The following is a 20,698-nucleotide window of genomic DNA, read 5'->3' as shown; positions in this document are numbered from 1 at the left end:
TTTAAAAGCTCTGACTTTTTTAGGGTATTGTCCTAACACGTCACCATTGTGTTTTGGATAGTGTGCCCAGTAGATTGGGTTAAAACAGAAGTGCCCTTCGTTCCAGTAGAGCTGTAGGGCAGGACAGGCACACAGCATATGTGGTAAATCTGCACCTGGGAGATAACACTACGGGAAATTTGACAGGGCCCCCTGGAATATTCTCTAAGGGGTACAGTATGATCTGTTAAGTATGTGGCATTAGATCAGCTTAAATTCAGCACTGCATAGATGTCAATGCAATCCTTATACCAGAAATGGGCAACACCGGGTCAACAAAGCCTACTACAGGGCCTTAATTACCACTTTTACGCGTGTTCAGATTTGCTCCATCAGTTAGCAATCTTAAATAAATGTCTAGATTCGTCCCATTACTCAATCATTAGTGAAGGTTTAGATTTGTACTATAATTTAATGTTGCATGCTTGTTTAGATTTCCACCCATATCTTGTGCCAGCCAGATTTACACCATCACCTGGAGTCTTGAATGCATAGACACATTTTCACCATCACTCAGAACATTATTACATGTTCAGATTTGGACCGCGAATCTCTAATAGTCAGTACATATTCTCACCACTCCGTAATCGGGAACAATTGATGAACATACATAGATTTGCACAGTAACTCCGAACTTTTGCCCGCCTACTCAAATTTAAACCATCCATCTCCCAATTCTTAGTGCATGTTTAGATTTGCACCACTGCTCAGTAATGTTTGCTGCATATTTCCATTTGCCTCATTACTCAGACATCTCTAGTGTATGTTTAAATATGTCCCATCACTCTGCAATTCTTAACTGCAAGTTCAGATTTTTTAATCACTAAATCCTAAATAAGTGTTCAAATTTCTACTAACAAAACATTCCTCAGTGTCAATGCCTACCACATGCCTCTAAACTCTGCATGGGAAGTAAAGAGTCCACAGTGGGCCACAGCTAGTTCCAGAGACAGGTTATAGTGTGCATGGAATGTGCACATTAGCTACACTAAAGTCTTGCCAGTGGAGGAAGGCCTTGTGGAGGCTGCTACAGCCAAGACAATATGGCAGACAGTTTAAAGATCAGTGATGCCGCACTTACTGGGAATTTGGTTGTTAAATCATCAACTACCAAACGTTAAGATGTTGACTGATGTGGAATAAGGTGGTCACTTGGAACAGTAATGTTACGAGTGTATCTCATCAATTTTCTAATAATGACAATTCATTTAAATCCTCATTAAAGGTCAGTTAGGTTTTTAATTCTTTCATAAACATCACATTAAAGGTGATGAGAAATATTGGGAATACTGCCTCTCCACCATGACCAACATATTCAGAACTAGTCACTAATTTAGGCACTGCCATTGGCTTTAACAAAAACAGAAATATCAGCAAAGGCGGAGAGGTGCTCTGTGCTTGGGTGTCATATCCTCTCTGCAGCAGCACTACTTAATGCAAGAAGTCATGCCATATTCATTCAACCCATTAATTGCGATCTGGGACACAGTGATGCAAAGACCCTAAGGTCCGACTCCATCTTATGTAGGCCATGACTCCATCGAAGTTCCTGGAGACTGCCATCTTCCTTAACTTAGACAATGGAAGCCACACTATTCCCCTATTCATGCAAAATTGCCATGTCTGCCTTTTAATGCAGATGCTGCCAGACCTTATCTTTCATGGAACTCTGATAGCACCAAGTTCTTTGATTAATGACATAGATACACATCTAATGCAACATTCGTCTGGGTTAAATGTCTACTCCTCACCGTGTCAAGTCAAATAAGAACACATACAGACAAAGCCAAAATAATGTAGTTTGAATTTACAGCCTTTTGCCTTATATGTTCATAAGGAAATGTCTGGGACACATATCTTGATGCACATTATCTGTGTCAGACATTCCTAAACCTATGTCAGAAATGTCAATTTCTGATCAGATTTAGACCACTTCTCGGGAGAGGTCCTTCACCCAGATTAATCCCCGATATTCTGGCAGAGACACTTCATAGATGATGCTTCTTGCCTGAAGCAGATAAAACCAAGTCCAGGAGGAAGACCACCTGACTGCTACCACAGTAGGTGTTTGCCCTTCGCAGGGAACACTATCTTCACGCCTCCACCGATAAAGACAGCCTTTGCTGTCAACAAGGTATGCAGTGCATCTCTTCTCCCCAAGAAACTGTAGACTAAGTCGCTCTGTCTTTCATGTTCTCATAATATAGTGTATAGAAGTAGGTGTTAGTGTGTTAGGTTTTAGATAACATTTTATATGACATTTTAACAATGCTGTAAATGTTTATTCTGTTCTCGTTATTTAGAACGTGTCTTGTTGATGTTTTTATAATATTCTGTGTAGTTGTTTTAAATGTACTGAGAAACAGATTATTCCAGTAATAATAAATACTTAACATCAAAGTGTTCATTCTTCTTAGTACAATGTTTGTGTGTCATACTGTAAATAATGAAATAAGGTTTGTTGTCAGTTCCACAGTGTCCGATTCCTTTATGGGATTGTTCGTAACTCAAAAGCAATACGTCTACGTCAATTACACATTGAACAGTGTCATGCGGGGCTACAAGAACTTGTCTTTCACAATCATCGCTGGTGCATTGAACCAAGTTGACCCGTGTCACCTGTGGATTGGAAAGCACACATTGTAGAGTTACATCAAAGTCGTAACTTACTCAAGAGAATACATGGCCTTCCAAATTCCTACAGTAAAATAACACGACTCTATATGTATAACAGTTCCAACACTGAATGGGTTTTGATTGTGTTGACAAAATGACCCTTGCAACAAGCAATGACCGAGGCCTCAGCATCATTACTCCTCTGTTAGTATAAAATTACTCATTCTTTTTATCAGATCCAAAAGATATCTAAACCGATAGCTGCCAGATCCAATAAACAAACGTGTTCAGTCACTGACATGATGCCTTATACCTTTGTTACTAACTTGGGTACACTGTCAATATGGATTTTAGGGTTTTGTCCCTGATAGCAACTTTAATCAATGTGATTTGCCCAACGTATTCTTTTAAATGAAAAGTCATTCACAACTTCACTGGGTGACTTACTCATTTCACAATTGATTTTTTTAAATGATGCTCAAAGAGTCCTATTTTCCTTAGTCATATTATTCCAAAGTGAATCCTAAACCCACGTGTATTTGTGTATCTAATCCTATACAATTTGCTGAGTGATATGCTCTTCATCAGGACAATGTACATTCACATGCATGAAACAAAACTAATGGAATTAAATGAGAATCCTCCAATGACTTTAATTTAACAACTAATCATTTAAAGTAAAAACTATTCATATGAACAGAATGTAATCATAATAATTTTGCAGTGGTAAATAAGACAAAGAATCCCCATATAAGATATCAACTTTTTAAAATAATGCAATTGTAATGTTACTCTAAACTGAAATAGCAATATAAATTCTGATTGAATTGCCTAACCTTAACTCTATGAAATAATTGTGGATTCAGAGTCTTCTAATTTTTTTACTTTGTTTCGGGTATGTTTTGACAAAAATATTTTTAATTACAGAAGACTGCTGATCTCTAATGTTTAGCGGACTGTTGCACGTTTGTGGTTGGGCCTTTATTCAGCTTTGGTAATCTTGGTTCTTGGGAACGGTCTCTGAATAAATGTATTGATCGTCATTTGTTCTTGCTCCGTTCACTCTTCTGGATCAGATTGTATAATCTTACCCATCAGTAGATGGCCATAGGAAAAATGTTTCTGTAGACTCTTAGGGGGCATGTCACAACTTATTCCTTTCAGATTCTTTCGTATACGAAGCAGGGAATCATTTATTTAGCTGTGCAGTAATCTGTACACTTAAGAAACAGCTTATCCAGGATATCTGTGAACTTGATGTTTTCATGTTGCAAATTTAGGTCTTCAGTTTTGTTATTTGGTTCCTCTCTTGTGCCTTGCAAAATCACGAAACGATTGTCCATATACCCAAGGACCATATTCAGACATTTCTGGCAACATTCTTTGATCAAAACGTGTATGCATGAGTTAAAGTAGTAAAGTCTCAACCGAGCCTAGTTCTTCAGTTCTCATTTCTTCTAGGCCTTTTTGATATGGCATGGATCAACACAATTGAGTTACAATGATCGTACTGAGCCAGATTTCCTGTGTTTTCAACTGTAATTTCTGCAAGCATTTTTGTGTTTCATCCAAAACACATGCTTGAGCTGCTTTGGCTCCCTTCTGTAAAAAACATATCCACATATTTCCCAAGTGGATCTTGTAATAAATCAATTGCTGAGATGATTGGTCTATCCAAAGTTTGGACTGGATCTTTGTGTATTTTGGGTAACATAAAAATGGCTTGTGTCCTAGGACATGCTTGTGTGAGATACTGCCTTGTGTCATTCATAATCCAGTGTTGGAAAGAGCTTTTTCTAGAATATTTTCTAATGTTTGGCTGAATTTACCAGCAGTATGCCTGCCGGGTCCTTGACAGCAACCAGTTAATCTGTAATAAGAGATGAGTATTTGGACACTGGTGTTCAACATTGGTATACTGAATCCCAACAGACTCTGCGTGGTCTTTCACACAGAGTAGCTGTAGTATTAAAGATCGTGTTATTCATTTGCACACTTGTGGGGAGCATATGGCCTGTGGCTTGAGTCAAGTAAATGCTTATCCATTGTCCAAAAACGTTTCCACACAGATCCCTAATGATTTCATTTTATGGAATTAACATGAGGCAGTTTGATCACAGCGGCGTTGGTATATAGGTGCCAAGGGTAACGTTTCAAACACTTAATCATAAAAAGTGTTTAAGACTAGTGAACCATTGGCCGATGTTACAAAAGGTCATTTATTATCTGATATGGAGTTTGCCTTCATCTAATTTACCCCTATCAAAATATCATGATTACATTATCTACATATGAACAGTGTACGTTTAAATGCTTAATGTGTCTACTCAACGTCATTGGAGAATTCTCATGTAATTTCATTAGTTTTGTTTCAGGCACTTGAGCCTGCACATACATACCCCTGTTGAAGGGTATATCACTGGGCGCAGGGTTATATGCACATATAATTTAACTAAAGAGAATAAGCACAACATTTGACATTACTCGAGAGGACTTGATAACGGAATGGAATGAATACGTCGTGAAGAAACATTCATTTAAGAAATAAGTTGATCCAGTCAGCAAGAGCTCAAGGTAGTATCTGGGACAGTACTCCCAGATCCATATTGGCAGTGTGATGTATAGTGCCAAGTATTGGGGCACACCATCGCTGTACCCAGAATCATCATCTTCAAGCAACCACAGGAGGGCTCACTGAGGATCAATTATTCAGTGCAGCTCGGGTACACCTCACAGTCTTTGCAGGAAAAGACACTGCAATGTTGGATGTAAGCAGGAGACGGGAGCACATTTCAGGAAATGTAGATTCATCAGTGATTTTCAACATATTTGGGAAAAGTATTTGTTGACAAGTCTACGCTTAAAAAGACACATATAGAACATTACATCATTCTGCGCATACACTTGGTGCCATTAGCAGGAAAGGGCGCTGGAAGAAAATAAACATGCATTTCCAGCGATTGTGAAGACATCTTTAATCTTTGTGAAATCTGAAAATAAAGGAAGATTGGGAGAGTCTAAACATACGGCAGAATAACTTATCCCACTATGTGAATGAATCATTAATATAGAAATAGGCTCTCCAGCTGCAATTTCCCTGTAGCGCAAGCAAATGTGTTGAAGAAAGAATGCTCATCTGAACATACATTTCATGCGAAGGTGCGGAGGCCAAATAAAGGACCTACATAGATGCATCTGCCAACTTCGAAAAACATTTTATTGTGTGGGGGGAAGGGTGTGTGATCGGGGCACAGCATCAAGCCTGCTATTGTAATCAATTGTGAAGGGGCTTCTGAGTGGGCAGGGCCATGGGAGGCGGCATGGCTCAGTGACTAGCACTGCTCAAGAGTCACTCCTAGCCCCACAAACCCAACACTCCCCCCGCCCCCCCACAATCCAAAAAAAGTTAGTTAGCAGAGAAAAGGACTTCCATGCCGATACACTGACGCGAGACACTGAGGCTCCTGTACGCAGACACTCCAGCTCGCAGTGGTCTGCCATACCAGGCAGGATGTCCATTTCGAGACCAAGACGTGGTCCCACAGTCTCTCACTTCAGGTAATGGGGTTGACAGTATCCTAGAGGGATTCTTGGCTTTACACCTACATACATGCTAAGTACACTTTGGTACATCTAGTTAGGGTTGCATCGTAGGAGTACGCATTTATTACAGTCATGTATTTTATATACTTGCCTGTATTCACTGTTTTAGCACGATGATAGAAATATATCATCCTTTTACTCTTTTAGTGCTTCTAATAATTTATATCTGTTTCTGTCTAATGGTTGTTTCAGCACACCTATTTTACACGAGAATAACGCTGGTTCAAAAAATGCTTATTGAAAAACGTCCGCACAGTTTATTCTGTGTATCTCTCTGAGAAAAAGTGAGCACGAGTGACTGACCGAAAAGTATCGCACGGTTTCCACGATCCTGAGGGATCAGGGTTGTCATGTTCAATAGTTGCTTAGAACTATTCTTCCTTGGTAAGAGGGGTTTCTAGTGGCACTGTGAGCTAGCTGGTACACAGGCTAACATACCCGGTGGGAGTGTCTAGAATCAGTCCGGACACCAACCCTACAGTGTATGTTGTCTAAATGCGCAGATCCTATGTAGGTTTTTAGGAACTACACAACAGTATCTTGCTATAGGTGAGGCTTCACAAGCCCTCCAACTAGCAAACTGCCGCATTCTGTAGGGGTTTCAGGCAAGAACATCATAATTCTCTAAGCGATAGAGGAACACTTGCAGATGTATAGTCACTGAAATAACAATCGAAGGTACTTCTGGCATTTGTAAGAACTATTCCCCAATGCATTTGTGCTCAATTTACTCTCATCAAATGGATAAAAAGATAGATAGGCCTTGCCTGGATTCAAACTTGTAATCTGCAGATTATGGCTCGTCTCAGCAGTAAGCATTCAACTCAGCGGCATCCTGCTTGTTTCAGAGCAATCGGGTGCATACAGACCTCATATTTATAGTTTTTCTTATATTAGACGGAAATCTGAAGCAGCTCGTCTACATGTTCACACTTGTTTGGACAATGTGGCCATCTGGATGAATAACTACTTATATTAAATCAGAGGCGCGACTAGAGCCAAATTTGGGGGGCTACAAATAAATTTGTGTGGGTGGGGGGGGGGGTGGGGGGGGGGGAATAGAGGCAGATTCTTCCAGCACTATGCGGAGTGGAGATGCAGGGGCTCTAAGAAGGGGTCAAAACACAACAAAACCTCGTTAGCAAGTAAATGGTCTTTTAACCCCTTCGGTGCTCATGACGGAACGGTTCCGTCATGAGCCACGGTTGAGCTGTGCTCATGACGGAACCGTTCCGTCATGACCACGCCCGCGCAAGATTCCGTCAGCACAGCGGCGGAATCTGCGCAGCATGGAAGGGGTTAAAGACATGTGAAGTACTCGGGTGTGGCTGTGTGTGCCCGGGAAGCTGCCAGCTGGGCTGACACATGTGACGGGGGGTTGGGGGAGCTGAAGCACTTTGAGCCCAATGGGTGTTGCGCGGCTGAATGAAATGCAGGTAAGACTATGGTGGTGTCGATGGGAAAAAATCTAACTTCCTGGTCATCTGTCTGGTGGTCATATTTCATAGGTGGTTGCCTTTCTCCCACTCGAGAGTGCTCTTTGAGTTCTTCAAACTACAAGCTGCAAAGTTGTCTCTGCCTGCTTATTTTTTTTTTTTTAATGTTAATCAAAAAAGCTTAAAAAGGTGTCTCTTTCCTTCCTGAGCAAACACACTTTATCATCATCCGAGTTACAGTTGGCTCTCGTTTTGATTATGCAAGCGCCCTTCAACTATACGTACCTATACGTATCCACCACTCACTTCAACTGCCAAGAATGCATGAGCCAGACTGCTTCTTAAACTGCTTTCATTTGCTCCCATTTCTAACCACTTCGGGAAGCTCAATATTCCAAAGCTTATGCCTCGGTTTTAAATACTTGGTCACAATAGCCCGTCCTTTCTCTAACAAACATGACTCGATACACTTTTCCCCATTCTTCGTTCCCTGCCGAGTCCTTTCTGCTTTGTACAACCAGGACATAGAAGCTAGCAAAGGGAGCCATGCTTTTTTGGGCAAGCAAATCCTCTTTGGATTTCACCTCCATTTGAGCTATACATCATTACTTGCTAGTGCAGGAAGACCTTAAAAACCTGTCTCTTTGGTCAGGGAATACTCACATCTTCCACTAAATTCTAGCACCATGGTGCCTCTGGGCATTTGGGTGTTCTACAAAAACAAATAGATAAAGTGTACAACAGTTGTCTTAACTCGCCATGGCCAATCAACACCACTAAACCAGAAGACTCTAAATACGGTTGTTCCCATCTCTATGAATGTTTGAAGCAGCGGCTGCTTTAGTGCCCTATGCAAGGTGTTTTCTGTAGTAGCCTGGTGCACTTCACAACTTTCTGCAGCAAAAGTCACCCCGTTGTGGGTTGACGCAGGAGAACACACTGCAAGATGGAGAGAGGAGACGGGACCAAGCATACAGTCCAGAAAGTGCCGACCCAACATCTTTCTTGGTGAAACTTTAGAGTGCCCATTCCTGCTGCTTAAAAAACATACAGCAAATATTGATGCAAGAGGAAATAGGAGGGTCAATCAAGAACTACCTTAAATTGAGAGAAACTAAAAAAACCTAAACAAAGGGTGTCTAGCAGAGCTTTTTGTGGCTTCGAGACCATGGGGTGCAGTTATTATTTACAGGGAATGTGAAGGGACATAGGGCACCAAAACAGCAGCTATTGGAGGGGAGCTGGCTACTTCTCAGCTTGTTTTTGAGGACTTTCGACGGCATTGATCTGCCAAACGCTAGCGTGCAGTACTGGCCATAACACCTCCCCCTTTCCCCTACACCACCCCCACAACAGCATATCACCATGCACATCTGATTCTCACACAGAAGCAGCTTTAAGTGCAATGCAAACTGTCTCCTGAGGACTCCTCATTCAGGGAAGTGCTCCCGCTTGCCATATGCGGACTCAGGCAGGATATTACTGCGTAAGCCATGTTGAATGGCTGTCCTGTGTGTGGATTCACATTGCGAAAGACACTTCAACAAGCAATGACAAAGTGGACTGAGTAAAAGCCCCTCTATCTTTGTTTATTTTATTTTTTCATTTAGGACATAAGCTCTGGCAACTTTTCAAGCTATGTTTATGTCACACTGAAAAAGATGTTGAATCAGCTCACTGACTCTCTGGAAACACTTCAGCCAAAGCAGACCACGAAAAGTAAGCGAAGATGATCAAAACAGAAAGAGGAGGCGAGGGGCAAATGGAAACACTATTACACACAAAAATGATCTCCTCAAAACCCCCAAGGCAAAGGACAACCATCTTATCTTCATTTGGAGTATTGCATTCATAATTGCCATTCTATCACAGAGAGCGGCAATAATAAAAGACAATAGATAGCAAATGTTTGTGGATACGGTTAGTGCTCTCTAGGGGGAAGACATTGTAAACTACTAAAGGATATTAAACGTCAAAAACTTACAGTAGGCAACAGAACGTCACAATCCACAAAAAAAGATAACCTTTTAAAAAGGACGACATGAAACACCAACCTGTTGTGACAAGGGATTCACCCACATATTACTCACTGTAACAACATGGATGTCAAATGGTTATGACATGCTTGTAGTTGGTATAAAAATTACCCCTTCAAATTTTAAGGCAACTTTTTGTTGAGGTTGGTTTAATATTGAAGCGCACAGTTCGTTTTCTATGGGTGTAATACAATGAACGGAATGGAGTTCTTCATTGTCATTATACCATTAAGTCTCACCAGGGAGTTCGTTAACCAAACCGAAAAGCGGACATTGTCACAAAAGATGCTTGGCCAAAATTGAAAAATCACATTTCATTTGGTGAACTGAATGTATAGGATGCTGATAATGATACACAAGGCTGGCATTTCCTTCTCAAAATAGTTTCTCCATATTGGTGGTATCTCCTGAGCTCTGCTAAGGCATTCCTCTATCAGCATAACATAAGGCAAGACATTACATGTTCTACCAGGTTCATGGATTGCTGTCTGTGTGCGTTATTTTAGAAGAAAATAGCTTTAAAAAATACCAATCAAGAAAGCTGCCCACTCACCTGTTCATTTTGATGCGCGCTAGGAGAGGTTCCAGCCATCCAATAGTGCACTCACAGTGGGCATCGAGGAAAGTGATGACTTGGCCTTTAGAGGCTGCGGCACCTTTCAACCGGGCCCGGATCAGTCCAGAGCGTTGCTCCATTCGGATAACATGAACAGGGACCTTCAGATTTCGCACATAATTCTCCAGAGGTCGCTTCAAAAAATCTGTAACAGAGAAAAAAATCATGTTATTTTTGGTGACGGGAAAATTTCTGGTGTAACATTTCATTCAATAGAGGTGCTATGAGATACCATGGGGGTCTGGATATGTATGCAATTACAACCACAGCACCACATCAGAAAAAGATGCTCGTCATTCACCAGTACCGGTTGCTTGGTTTTCTTGCGTGTGCTTTGAATGACAAAACACTCTTATTGAGACTTGCACCCAGTGTGACCAAGCGTGAGTGTGCCCAGCAAACACAGTATTCAGGCAACTTTGACAACATTCAAGCAGTCACATAGGTTGATTGCAGCACCTGATGAGGACTACTTGTACGCAGGGGCATATAGCAACCGCAAACGAGAGGCTCTGAGTCACTGGATTGTTGAGTCAACCTCCAATAGAGTATCTGCTTGTTCACAAAAGTGTAATGGCCAACTGGTGGTTTCAAGGAGAAATGTGATGATTTGACACTCGATAGGGGAGTGAGAGATAAATACTGTACTCCTAAGAGGGTTGGAGCATGAGACGCTGAATGAGAAAGATTTTCTTGAGCCCCCAAATGGTGAGCGGAAAGGGGGAAGTCTGGGCAGTAAGTAAAATCCTCTGGAGGAAGCAACCTGTTTAAGCCATAAGGAATATCAAACACTTTCAAGTTCCAAAATCAAGTGGGCCCTTGGGAACTCCACTCGAAAGTGTGGCCACCCAAATGTAATTAGGCAATCTAGTATTCTAAAGGTGGGAAGGAGTAGAGAGGACTGCCTGGTTCTTGGACGGGAACGGCTCTAATGCAATAAGGAGCAGTTGAGGTGAGTGGGAACTACTTTTGCTTTAAGGAACCAACGAGATATGGGTCCCTCTGAAAGGAAGGAAACTTTTTGCATTCCACTAAAGGAAGCAACCCTCTAACACTCAAAGGATGTGAAACACACCGACGCTGCAGACTCAGGGGAAAAGGAGAACTCTGATGCAACAAGGGGGCCTTCAGAAAGCACACGTAGTCTGGCCTTCCATGGGTGGGAAACCTTATTCTGCTCAAACAGTTAGGGATGTCCTGATCCTCTGAGGTCTGGTGAAATCCAATGCTCTCATGCACGTTTGATGCTGCACTAGTGCCCCAATGTACTACAAGGGTGATTAAAAAGGTAAAATGAGAATCAAATTGAGTTTCATTTAATTTTTGAGCCTAACGGTGTGGATGGAACCAACTTTCTAGACATGTAATGATGCAATATAATCTATCCTACCAGAAGCCATGGTTCAGTGCTTGATTTGTACCAGGGCCCTCGTCAGGAGGCCCCTGCAGCTTGCACAACCCATTGCCTGTGCCAGCGCTACCAATTACAGTATCAACACAATTATTAACCAATACACTTCTACAAGTGTGACAATGTCGACTACTCCAGGCTTCCAAAGCTATGAGAATTGCTTAGGTAGGAGGTACTAGTCATTTTAATGTATACTGAATAATAACTGTTGTGCTCATCTCTAAATTAAACAAACAGTTCCACCATGTGGCAGAATGTCATAAGGGCCGGTGTTGAAAATTAAGTGCCAGTGCCCAGCACCAGTAACCACCGGCTCAAATTAGGCACTGTGGGGGGCTTGCTCCAGCCGCAGGGGGCATAGGACAACTCTATAATACCAAGAGCTATCCTCCAGTTATAGGCGGGTGTATATGTTTCGGATGACATAACACTATTAAAAAAGATTCGAACAGAAAAATACCAAGAGTTGGGTATTAGCCCACTGTCACTCCAGGGAACAGCGAGAGTCCATCAGGTTGAATTTGTGCTGTAGACTCTGCCACTTTGAGTAAAGCCTGTGGCCTCCGGCTTTAGAAGAGCGATGAGGACTTCTATGCTCAAAAGCGTACAACACGGCTATTCGAAAAAAGTGGGGCACCTCTTAGTCTTTCTTTTCACAGCAAGGTGCCCTCTGGCTCTCAACAGGAGAAGAGTTCACTGAGACTTCAAGGAGATGCATTGCCTAAAGCAATTGTACATTGAGGGTCCAGCTCTTTGCTTTACATAACATCAGATGCAGTGAAACAAAATAAAAACAGAGGATAAATATAGATTTGAGAAAGCCGATATCTGAATGAGTAGTTCCACCCCCTCCCACTAATAACTAGCAGACTGTAAATCAGAGACCATTCCAATTCCGCCAACGTTTTGCCTTTGCAAAGCACTTCGTAGCCGAGGATACAGTTGTATTACATGCAAGTGGAGCAGGCTAAAATAGAGACCGCAAGCCACCTTTTGCTTTAAAACAAGTACATTTATCATTACACCCAACTGACACTTTCTGGGCAGTTGCCACCCTTAAGATTACTTGAGAAGGGGATGGCTTCACTGAAACCGAGGTGAACGCACTATGTTTTTATTTCAACAAAGAATCAGCCCAGGAGATGTGCGAAATTTCCACTCCAGCTAAGCAAATATTATACAGGATACAGTTACACATGATATCATAACTTTCCTTTGAAAGCTATAGTTTAAGACTGTTCTTACTGCCCACCAAGCTCATACGGTTAGAACTGGAATTTTAAATGATGTATATAATTGTTACCAGGTGCAATTTACATACACCTAAGTATTTCTTTCATAGCTTTAACATTTCTTTAAAAAACAGAAGAAATTGAATTTTGAGACAAAGGTCTCAACTGCAAATCTTTACCCAAAAACTCATGCTGGCTGGATAGTATTCCAGCTCAGCTTACTACCCCACATGGGTTGCGAGACAGGACATACTTTTTAAGTTATCGCCATTTTTATAGCGCATATCTTGCCGATGCACGGCCTCTTGGTGATTTTAAAGTCTGGCCGCTCGTTCTATATTGTTTATGAGGTTGTCCACTGACTGACTCCATATGGTGTGGAGCCACTCTCTCTCAATGTAGAGAACAGCGGACTGCATTGCTTAGTGATATCAAAGGACACAATGGGAGCGGGAGGGAGAGGACTTTGCCGTTTAATTCCCACCATGAGGTTGACCGGTGCCTTTTTCCTCAGCTGAAGTGTTTGTGCTCTTGGGCCACATCCTGTGCCAGTAACCAAGAAAAGGAACTATGCTGCACGCCTCAGTATGACATGGTTTTGTGGCTTCACTAGTCACTCTAACATCACTTATGCTAATAAAAATGAACAAATGAATACAGGACCTTTGCTTAAGGTGTGTGTGCATTTATGCCAAGGACTTTAAGATCGAGATGGAACACAGCCTAAAATGACTGATGAAAAAATGTGCTTTCCACAAAGGAGACAAACACAGACACACAGCAGTAGACACCAGAAAAACAGCTTTAAGATGCAAATGCACAAATGGGCCCGGACAGAAGTTTGGTCAGGGTATTCAGCTCGAAACCAAGGAATATAAAGCAGGGCTCTTACATTCTTCTACCTCTAACAGATCTGAGGGAACTGATCACATTGTTACGAATTGTTTGTTGTGAGTGAAGCATGTGCGAAGATGTATTTTTTGATTGTTACTCTTTAGGTCTGCTCAAGCCATACAAAGGTAATGGTCTGGAACACATCGGATTACAAAAGAAATAAGCACACATAATCGAGTTGTTAAGAAACCATATCGAATAACAAACAGCAGCTTATTTCAACGTGTACCCTTGAATCAATGAGGAAGTGGCTTTGTAGAAGGTAATACCATGTTCAAAAGGACTCGTCAATGATTTTCCAGGATTTAAGGGCACTGAACACACACATTTTAACGCACCTACTTTTGAACGGTGAACGTGTCACATTTTTTAAAAAAAAATTATTTATATTTTTGGGGGAAAAGCGTCAAGCTTAAATGAAAATTATAAAAAGGTGTACGTTGTTTTATTACATCACATGGCTAGACTACGAATCACCTAATCACCACATTTCTAAAACACACAAGATTAATGAAAAGAAGAACTCTGCATTAAGAGGCAAAGTGGTGTGCGCCCTGCATGAACTCTAGGTAAATTACAAAGAAAGTGCAGTTCTCCAAATTCGAGTTACACAGCTAGCATATTTTGTACCAATATAGGGCAAGGAGAGTTGCTCTTATAAGTGGGATGTGGAGTCGTCCTCTTAGAGTTCTATATGGCCATCTAGGGCCAACAGAGAAGACTTGTCCTCTACATCAGATTTCACAGCAGAGAACAAGCAAAGGCAAAGCCAACATATCCGGCTTGTAACTGAAAGCGCCTCTTCAGAAATCAGTGAGTTCCGGTGTTCAATAATTAATCATACATACACTGTCATTCATCCTCTCACTCATGCATCCATTCATCAACCCACTGAATCACTCTTGCATTCACTCACTCTACATTACACAATAAAACCCATGATCTCAACAAACAAATGCTATTTAAATTAAAAGAATAAAAGTAGACTAAAGTAAACAAGCATTGAAAATGCAATAGGTCTCGCCCTCGTTTAAGTTAAAGCAATTCTGTTTGTAATTAGGTGGTTTTCTAGCTTTGCTTTTATTAGTGTTTTTCAAACGGTCATGTACATAACATGCATATGTAGGCATATATGTATATGTATGCATGTATTTATATAGATATGCAGATGTATATATATGTTTATATATGTATGTATTGTACACATACATATATAAATGCATATGCATATATGTACATATATATATCTCCACAACAAAGGTTTGGCCCTAATGAGGGAAGCCGACAGGTAAGTGTAAATCCTCGGTTTATTTCGTGACAGCTAGCTCACAAACAAAGTGGGCATGAAAGTTCATCAAATACAAAACCACACCAGACGTGTTTCAGAAACACAGGGGATTAATTTCTCGAAAATTTGCGGCACACAGAGCGGACTCACATGAGTTTTTTAAACGCGTCTGGTGTGGTTTTGTATTTGATGAACTTTCATGCCCACTTTGTTTGTCAGAGTGTGTAGTAGAGAGCGAGTAGTAGAGTGTGTGTAGTAGAGTGTGTGTAGTAGAGTATGTGTAGGAGAGAGTAGCGAGTGTGTAGTAGAGAGTGTGAAGTATAGAGTGTGTAGTATAGAGTGTGTAGTATAGAGTGAGTAGTAGAGAGTAGTGAGTGTGTAGTAGTGAGTGAGTAGTAGAGAGTAGTGAGTGAGTAGTAGAGAGTAGTGAGTGTGTAGTAGAGTGTGTAGTAGAGTGTGTAGTAGAGTATGTAGTAGAGTGTATTAGAGAGTGTGTAGTAGAGAGTGTGTAGTGTAGAGTGTAGTAGAGAGTGTGTAGTAGAGAGTGTGTAGTAGAGAGTGTGTAGTAGAGAGTGTGTAGTAGAGAGTGTGTAGTAGAGAGTGTGTAGTAGAGAGTGTGTAGTAGAGTGTGTAGTAGAGTGTGTAGTAGAGTGTGTAGTAGAGAGTGTGTAGTAGAGTGTGTGTAGTAGAGTGTGTGTAGTAGAGTGTGTAGTAGAGTGTGTAGTAGAGAGTGAGTAGTAGGGAGTGAGTAGAAAAGTAGTAGAGAGTAGTGAGTGTGTAGTAGTGAGTGTGTAGTAGTGAGTGTGTAGTAGTGAGTGTGTAGTAGAGTGTGTACTAGAGAGTGTGTACTAGAGAGTGTGTAGTAGAGAGTGTGTAGTAGAGAGTGTGTAGTAGAGAGTGTGTAGTAGAGAGTGTGTAGTAGAGTGTGTAGTAGAGAGTGTGTAGTAGAGTGTGTAGTAGAGAGTGTGTAGTAGAGAGTGTGTAGTAGAGAGTGTGTAGTAGAGAGTGTGTAGTAGAGTAGTGCAATTTAGAAAACTCATGTGAGTCTGCTCTGTGTGCCGCAAATTATCAAGAAATTAATCCCCTGTGGGTTGACAGCTTTCAGGTTTCCAATTGTGTCGCTTTTCAAGCTGTCATGCCGAACACACCTCCTGTTGTACAGCTGAAGCCGCCTTTGGCTCCCGCACGGGCCCGCTTCCATGCGGTGAGCTTCCCTCGCGACTGGGCTCCAGCCGCTCAATCTCCACAACAAAGATTTGGCCCTAATGAGGGAAGCCGACAGGTAAGTGTAAATCCTCGGTTTATTTCGTGACAGCTAGCTGACGAAGTGGGCGTGAAAGTTCATCAAATACAAAACCACACCAGACGTGTTTCAGAAACACAGGGGATTAATTTCTTGAAAATTTGCGGCACACAGAGCGGACTCACAAGAATTTTCTAAACGCGTCTGGTGTGGTTTTGTATTTGATGAACTTTCATGCCCACTTTGTCAGCTAGCTGTCACGAAATAAACCGAGGATTTACACTTACCTGTCGGCTTCCCTCATTAGGGCCAAACCTTTGTTGTGGAGATATATATATACACATATATGTGCATATGTGTGCGGGTAGAGCGAGGTAGAGGTAGAGAGAAGTAGAGAGAGAGGTAGAGAATAGAGATTGAGTAGTAGAGAGTGAGTAGGAGAGTGAGTAGTAGAGTGAGTGTAGTAGAGTGTGTGTAGTAGAGTGAGTGTAGTAGAGTGAGTGTAGTAGAGTGAGTGTAGTAGAGTGAGTGTAGTAGAGTGAGTGTAGTAGAGTGAGTGTAGTAGAGTAGTGAGCGTGTAGTCGAGTGTGTAGTAGAGTAGTGAGCGTGTAGTCGAGTGTGTAGTAGAGTAGTGAGCGTGTAGTCGAGAGCGTGTAGTCGAGAGCGTGTAGTCGAGAGCGTGTAGTCGAGAGCGTGTAGTCGAGAGCGTGTAGTCGAGAGCGTGTAGTCGAGAGCGTGTAGTCGAGAGCGTGTAGTCGAGAGTACTAGAGAGTGAGTAGTAGAGAGTGAGTAGTAGATAGTATAGTAGTAGAGAGTGTATAGTAGAGAGTGAGCAGTATTGTAGTACAGTGTGTAGTAGAGTGAGTAGTACTGTGGTAGAGTGTGTAGTAGTGAGTGTGTAGTAGAGTATTAGAGTGAGTAGTAGAGAGTGAGTAGTAGTGTAGTGTGTAATAGTGTGTAGTAGAGTAGTGAGTGTAGTAGCGAGTGTGTAGTAGAGTAGCGAGTGTGTAGTAGCGAGAGAGTGGTAGAGAGTAGTAGTGTAGTAGAGTGTGTAGTAGAGTGTGTGTAGTAGAGAGTGAGTAGTAGAGAGTGAGCAGTAGAGTAGTGAGTGTGTAGTAGAGAGTGTGTAATATAGTGTGTAGTAGAGAATAGTAGAGTAGTGAGTGTGTAGCAGTGTGTAGTAGAGTGTGTAGTAGAGTGATGTGTAGACAGTGTGTAGTAGAGTAGTGAGTGTGTAGTAGAGTGTATAGTATAGAGTGAGTAGTAGAGAATAGTAGAGTAGTGAGTGTGTAGTAGTGTGTGTAGTAGAGTGTGTAGTAGAGAGTAGTAGTGTAGTAGTGTGTAGTATAGAGTGAATAGTAGAGTGTGTAGTAGAGTGTGTAGTAGAGTGTGAAGTAGAATGTGCAGTAGAGTGAGCAGTAGAGTGAGTAGTAGAGTGAGTAGTAGAGAGTGTAGTAGAGAGTAGTGAGTGTGTAGTAGAGAATGTGTAGTAGAGAGTGTAGTAGAGAATGTGTAGTAGAGAATGTGTAGTAGAGTGTGTAGTAGAGTGTGTAGTAGAGTGTGTAGTAGAGTGTGTAGTAGAGTGTGTAGTAGAGTGTGTAGTAGAGTGAGTAGTAGAGAGTGAGTAGTAGAGAGTGAGTAGTAGAGAGTGAGTAGTAGAGAGTGAGTAGTAGAGAGTGAGTAGTAGAGAGTGAGTAGTAGAGAGTAGTGAGTGTGTAGTAGTGAGTGTGTAGTAGATAGTGAGTAGTAGGGTAATAAGCATGTCATAATCTCAGTTATTTTACTATGCGCACGTGACGCAAAATAATTACGCAATCACAGAACACTTCCGAAGAGAACATCGAACCCACTTCAACTGTAAGGTTTTCAATGCTGTACTTGTTGCACCCAGTCCACAGACAGTGCCACAACCCAGAGGTGAACAACAACAAAGACGTGGGACTGGAATTCCAATCAAAGGTTAAAGCATTCAAGTATTACTTATCGACAAGTCACGACATGCATTCATCATACAGCGGGCACGACAGGGCACCCATCTGCAAGAGTATCGCGACATAGACATTCCCTGTTTCATGCGCTTTAGGCATATATGCTGCCAATGCTAGGAAGACGGTTTATGGGCTTACACAACATTAAAAAATGCAAATTTAGTTACTAAACGGAATTTGTCCATATCTAGTTTTAGCCTAATGTTATGACATGTTCGAAACATTGTTGGCGTAGCAGACCCATTAAACAGCCGCAGGACCTTGGCAGCAATGGATTTACCAAACACTCAGGGGTAATCTGGGTGTACAGCCTCAACATCACGCTGGGCGCTGTCAAATAACACGACAGTAACGCCAATACACCCGAAACACAGCTTTCGGTGCATTACCCCCGAACCGCTCACACCGTCAACTATCAGCTGCAACTTTTCCAAAATGACAGCAGGCACCCTTCTACCACAGCGCCTTGGAGTATGGGTTACAGAACGAGGCTCCCTGCATTTCAAAACCACTATGCACAGTTTGTACAGGGATCATTAAACCAGTTATAAACAAAAACAGAACACAGTCAGGAAGGGGATGCCAGCCAAACTTGCCGAATACCAGGGAGACGATGCGCAACCGTATTCGTGAAAATCAGAGGCTTACCCGCTCGGTTGTTACTGTCTGCCACGTGCTAACCTGTGAGAACCTGTCCCAGAAACTCATCATTGGATACTGTCCCAGAAACTCATCATTGGATAGGTTCGAGGCTGGCTGTAGGACACAAGACCATCGCATAACATGCACTGCAAAACCCACCATGCTACAGCATATTTGTCTCCCGACAGGAAAAGCACACACATGCACCCTCAGTACAATTAACGAATGTGTCCAGCAAAGTGAAGAAAAAAGTGCAAGAATTGTGTGTACTGCCGCTGGAAAGAGATCCAATCCCGCAGAGGATGGATAAAAGGAGACCGGGTGACAACAAGCAGCGAGTGGCATGCCTACAGTGCAATCATTGCACTGGTTTTGGCATAATTTGTGACGCACAATGACGCACACAAATGAAAAGGTAAGGAGGAGCTGGGACGAGGCTTTTGGAATCGTATCGATTCCAAAAAGCCTCGTATGACAAGGCAGCGCATGCGCTGCCTACGTCAGGCCGAGACCTAAAAATGCAGCCATCTAAACATGGCAGGTACATGGTCGCAACAAAAACAAGCATTTGCAAAGCAATAGGTCTCGTATTTACGAGACTTTGAGCTACTGACATTGTAAATCGCAATAGTTTAAATTCTCACAAAAGCAAGACCTATTGAATTGCATATATTGTTTATTTCCAAGCACCCTAAGCCACGCTTGGACTTAAGAGGCCACACCCCATTCTTTAGACAAGCCGCTTCTATAGGGGCGTGTCCTCTATTAAGTGCAAGCGCCACATGGGGCGCTTGGAAACAGCCCACAAAAAAAATATTTGTAAAGCAATAGGTGTCACATTTGCGAGAGTTTAAGCTATTGTCATTTGCAATGCCAATAGCTCAAACTCTCTTATATGCGAGACCTAGGGCATTGCAAACAACCGGCCGCCATTGTCCCAGTTGCTTAGAAAGTGAAAGCGTGCATAGCACTCTGAATATAAATAAAGCACGTCGAGCCTACAGTAAGGAAACACCCATTAAAGAAAATAGTGTTGACAGAGTAAATAACAGACGGTGTAACAACCAAAGTAAAAGGACAAGCCCTCATTGGAGGTTGCAAATGAAGACAAGGTGGTACTAAGGAGGGGCTAACAAGCCGATTACCGAATCAGAAGCCAGCATTTACAAAGGACAAAGATACAAGCCAATGAAAAATATGGGCGGAGAGTGGGCGGAGCTTCAAGTGCATACTCTAATACAGCCTGCCTCGCAGAGCAGTGCATGTGCTGCCCAGGCTCGACCTAACAATAGGTAAAAATTAAAAAACAGCAGATGGCCATCTGGGAATGGAACTATGCATACAGTATAGATGTCTTAAATTTACAACATGACCACCACTTCTAGAAGAAAAATGTTGGTTATCTTGGAAGAGTAAAATAATGTTACAATTTGTACAATACCACTCGAAGACAGACACTTAGTAAGCTTCTCACTAGAAGGCCATCTTGGAATGGCACTGTGCATAGAGTATCATTGTTCTGAAGATCGATGAAAGGTGACAGGTTGCTTCTAAACATGGCCTTCATCTTGGAATGTAAAGCAATTATAAACTATGGAGAGTACTAGTACAAGATGATGACCAGTTTAGAAGCCTTGGCTGCTTGGATTGCGGT

General features: G+C 41.9%; 1 protein-coding gene across 1 annotated transcript in view; it reads right to left on the bottom strand.

Moving 5' to 3' along the window:
* GALNT1 (polypeptide N-acetylgalactosaminyltransferase 1) overlaps positions 1-20,698 on the bottom strand; it is a 525,156-nt gene that overhangs the window by 170,866 nt on the left and 333,592 nt on the right. The window contains exon 5 of the mRNA XM_085606855.1: positions 10,284-10,491. Within this exon, the coding sequence (XP_085462981.1) occupies positions 10,284-10,491 (208 nt within the window). The remainder of the gene's footprint in view (positions 1-10,283; positions 10,492-20,698) is intronic.

The sequence above is a fragment of the Triturus cristatus genome, chromosome 5_2 (assembly GCF_964204655.1).
Source record: "Triturus cristatus chromosome 5_2, aTriCri1.1, whole genome shotgun sequence".
NCBI lineage: Eukaryota > Metazoa > Chordata > Amphibia > Caudata > Salamandridae > Triturus > Triturus cristatus.
Note: the sequence above shows the minus strand (reverse complement) of the source record. Positions and strands in the feature narration are given on the sequence as shown.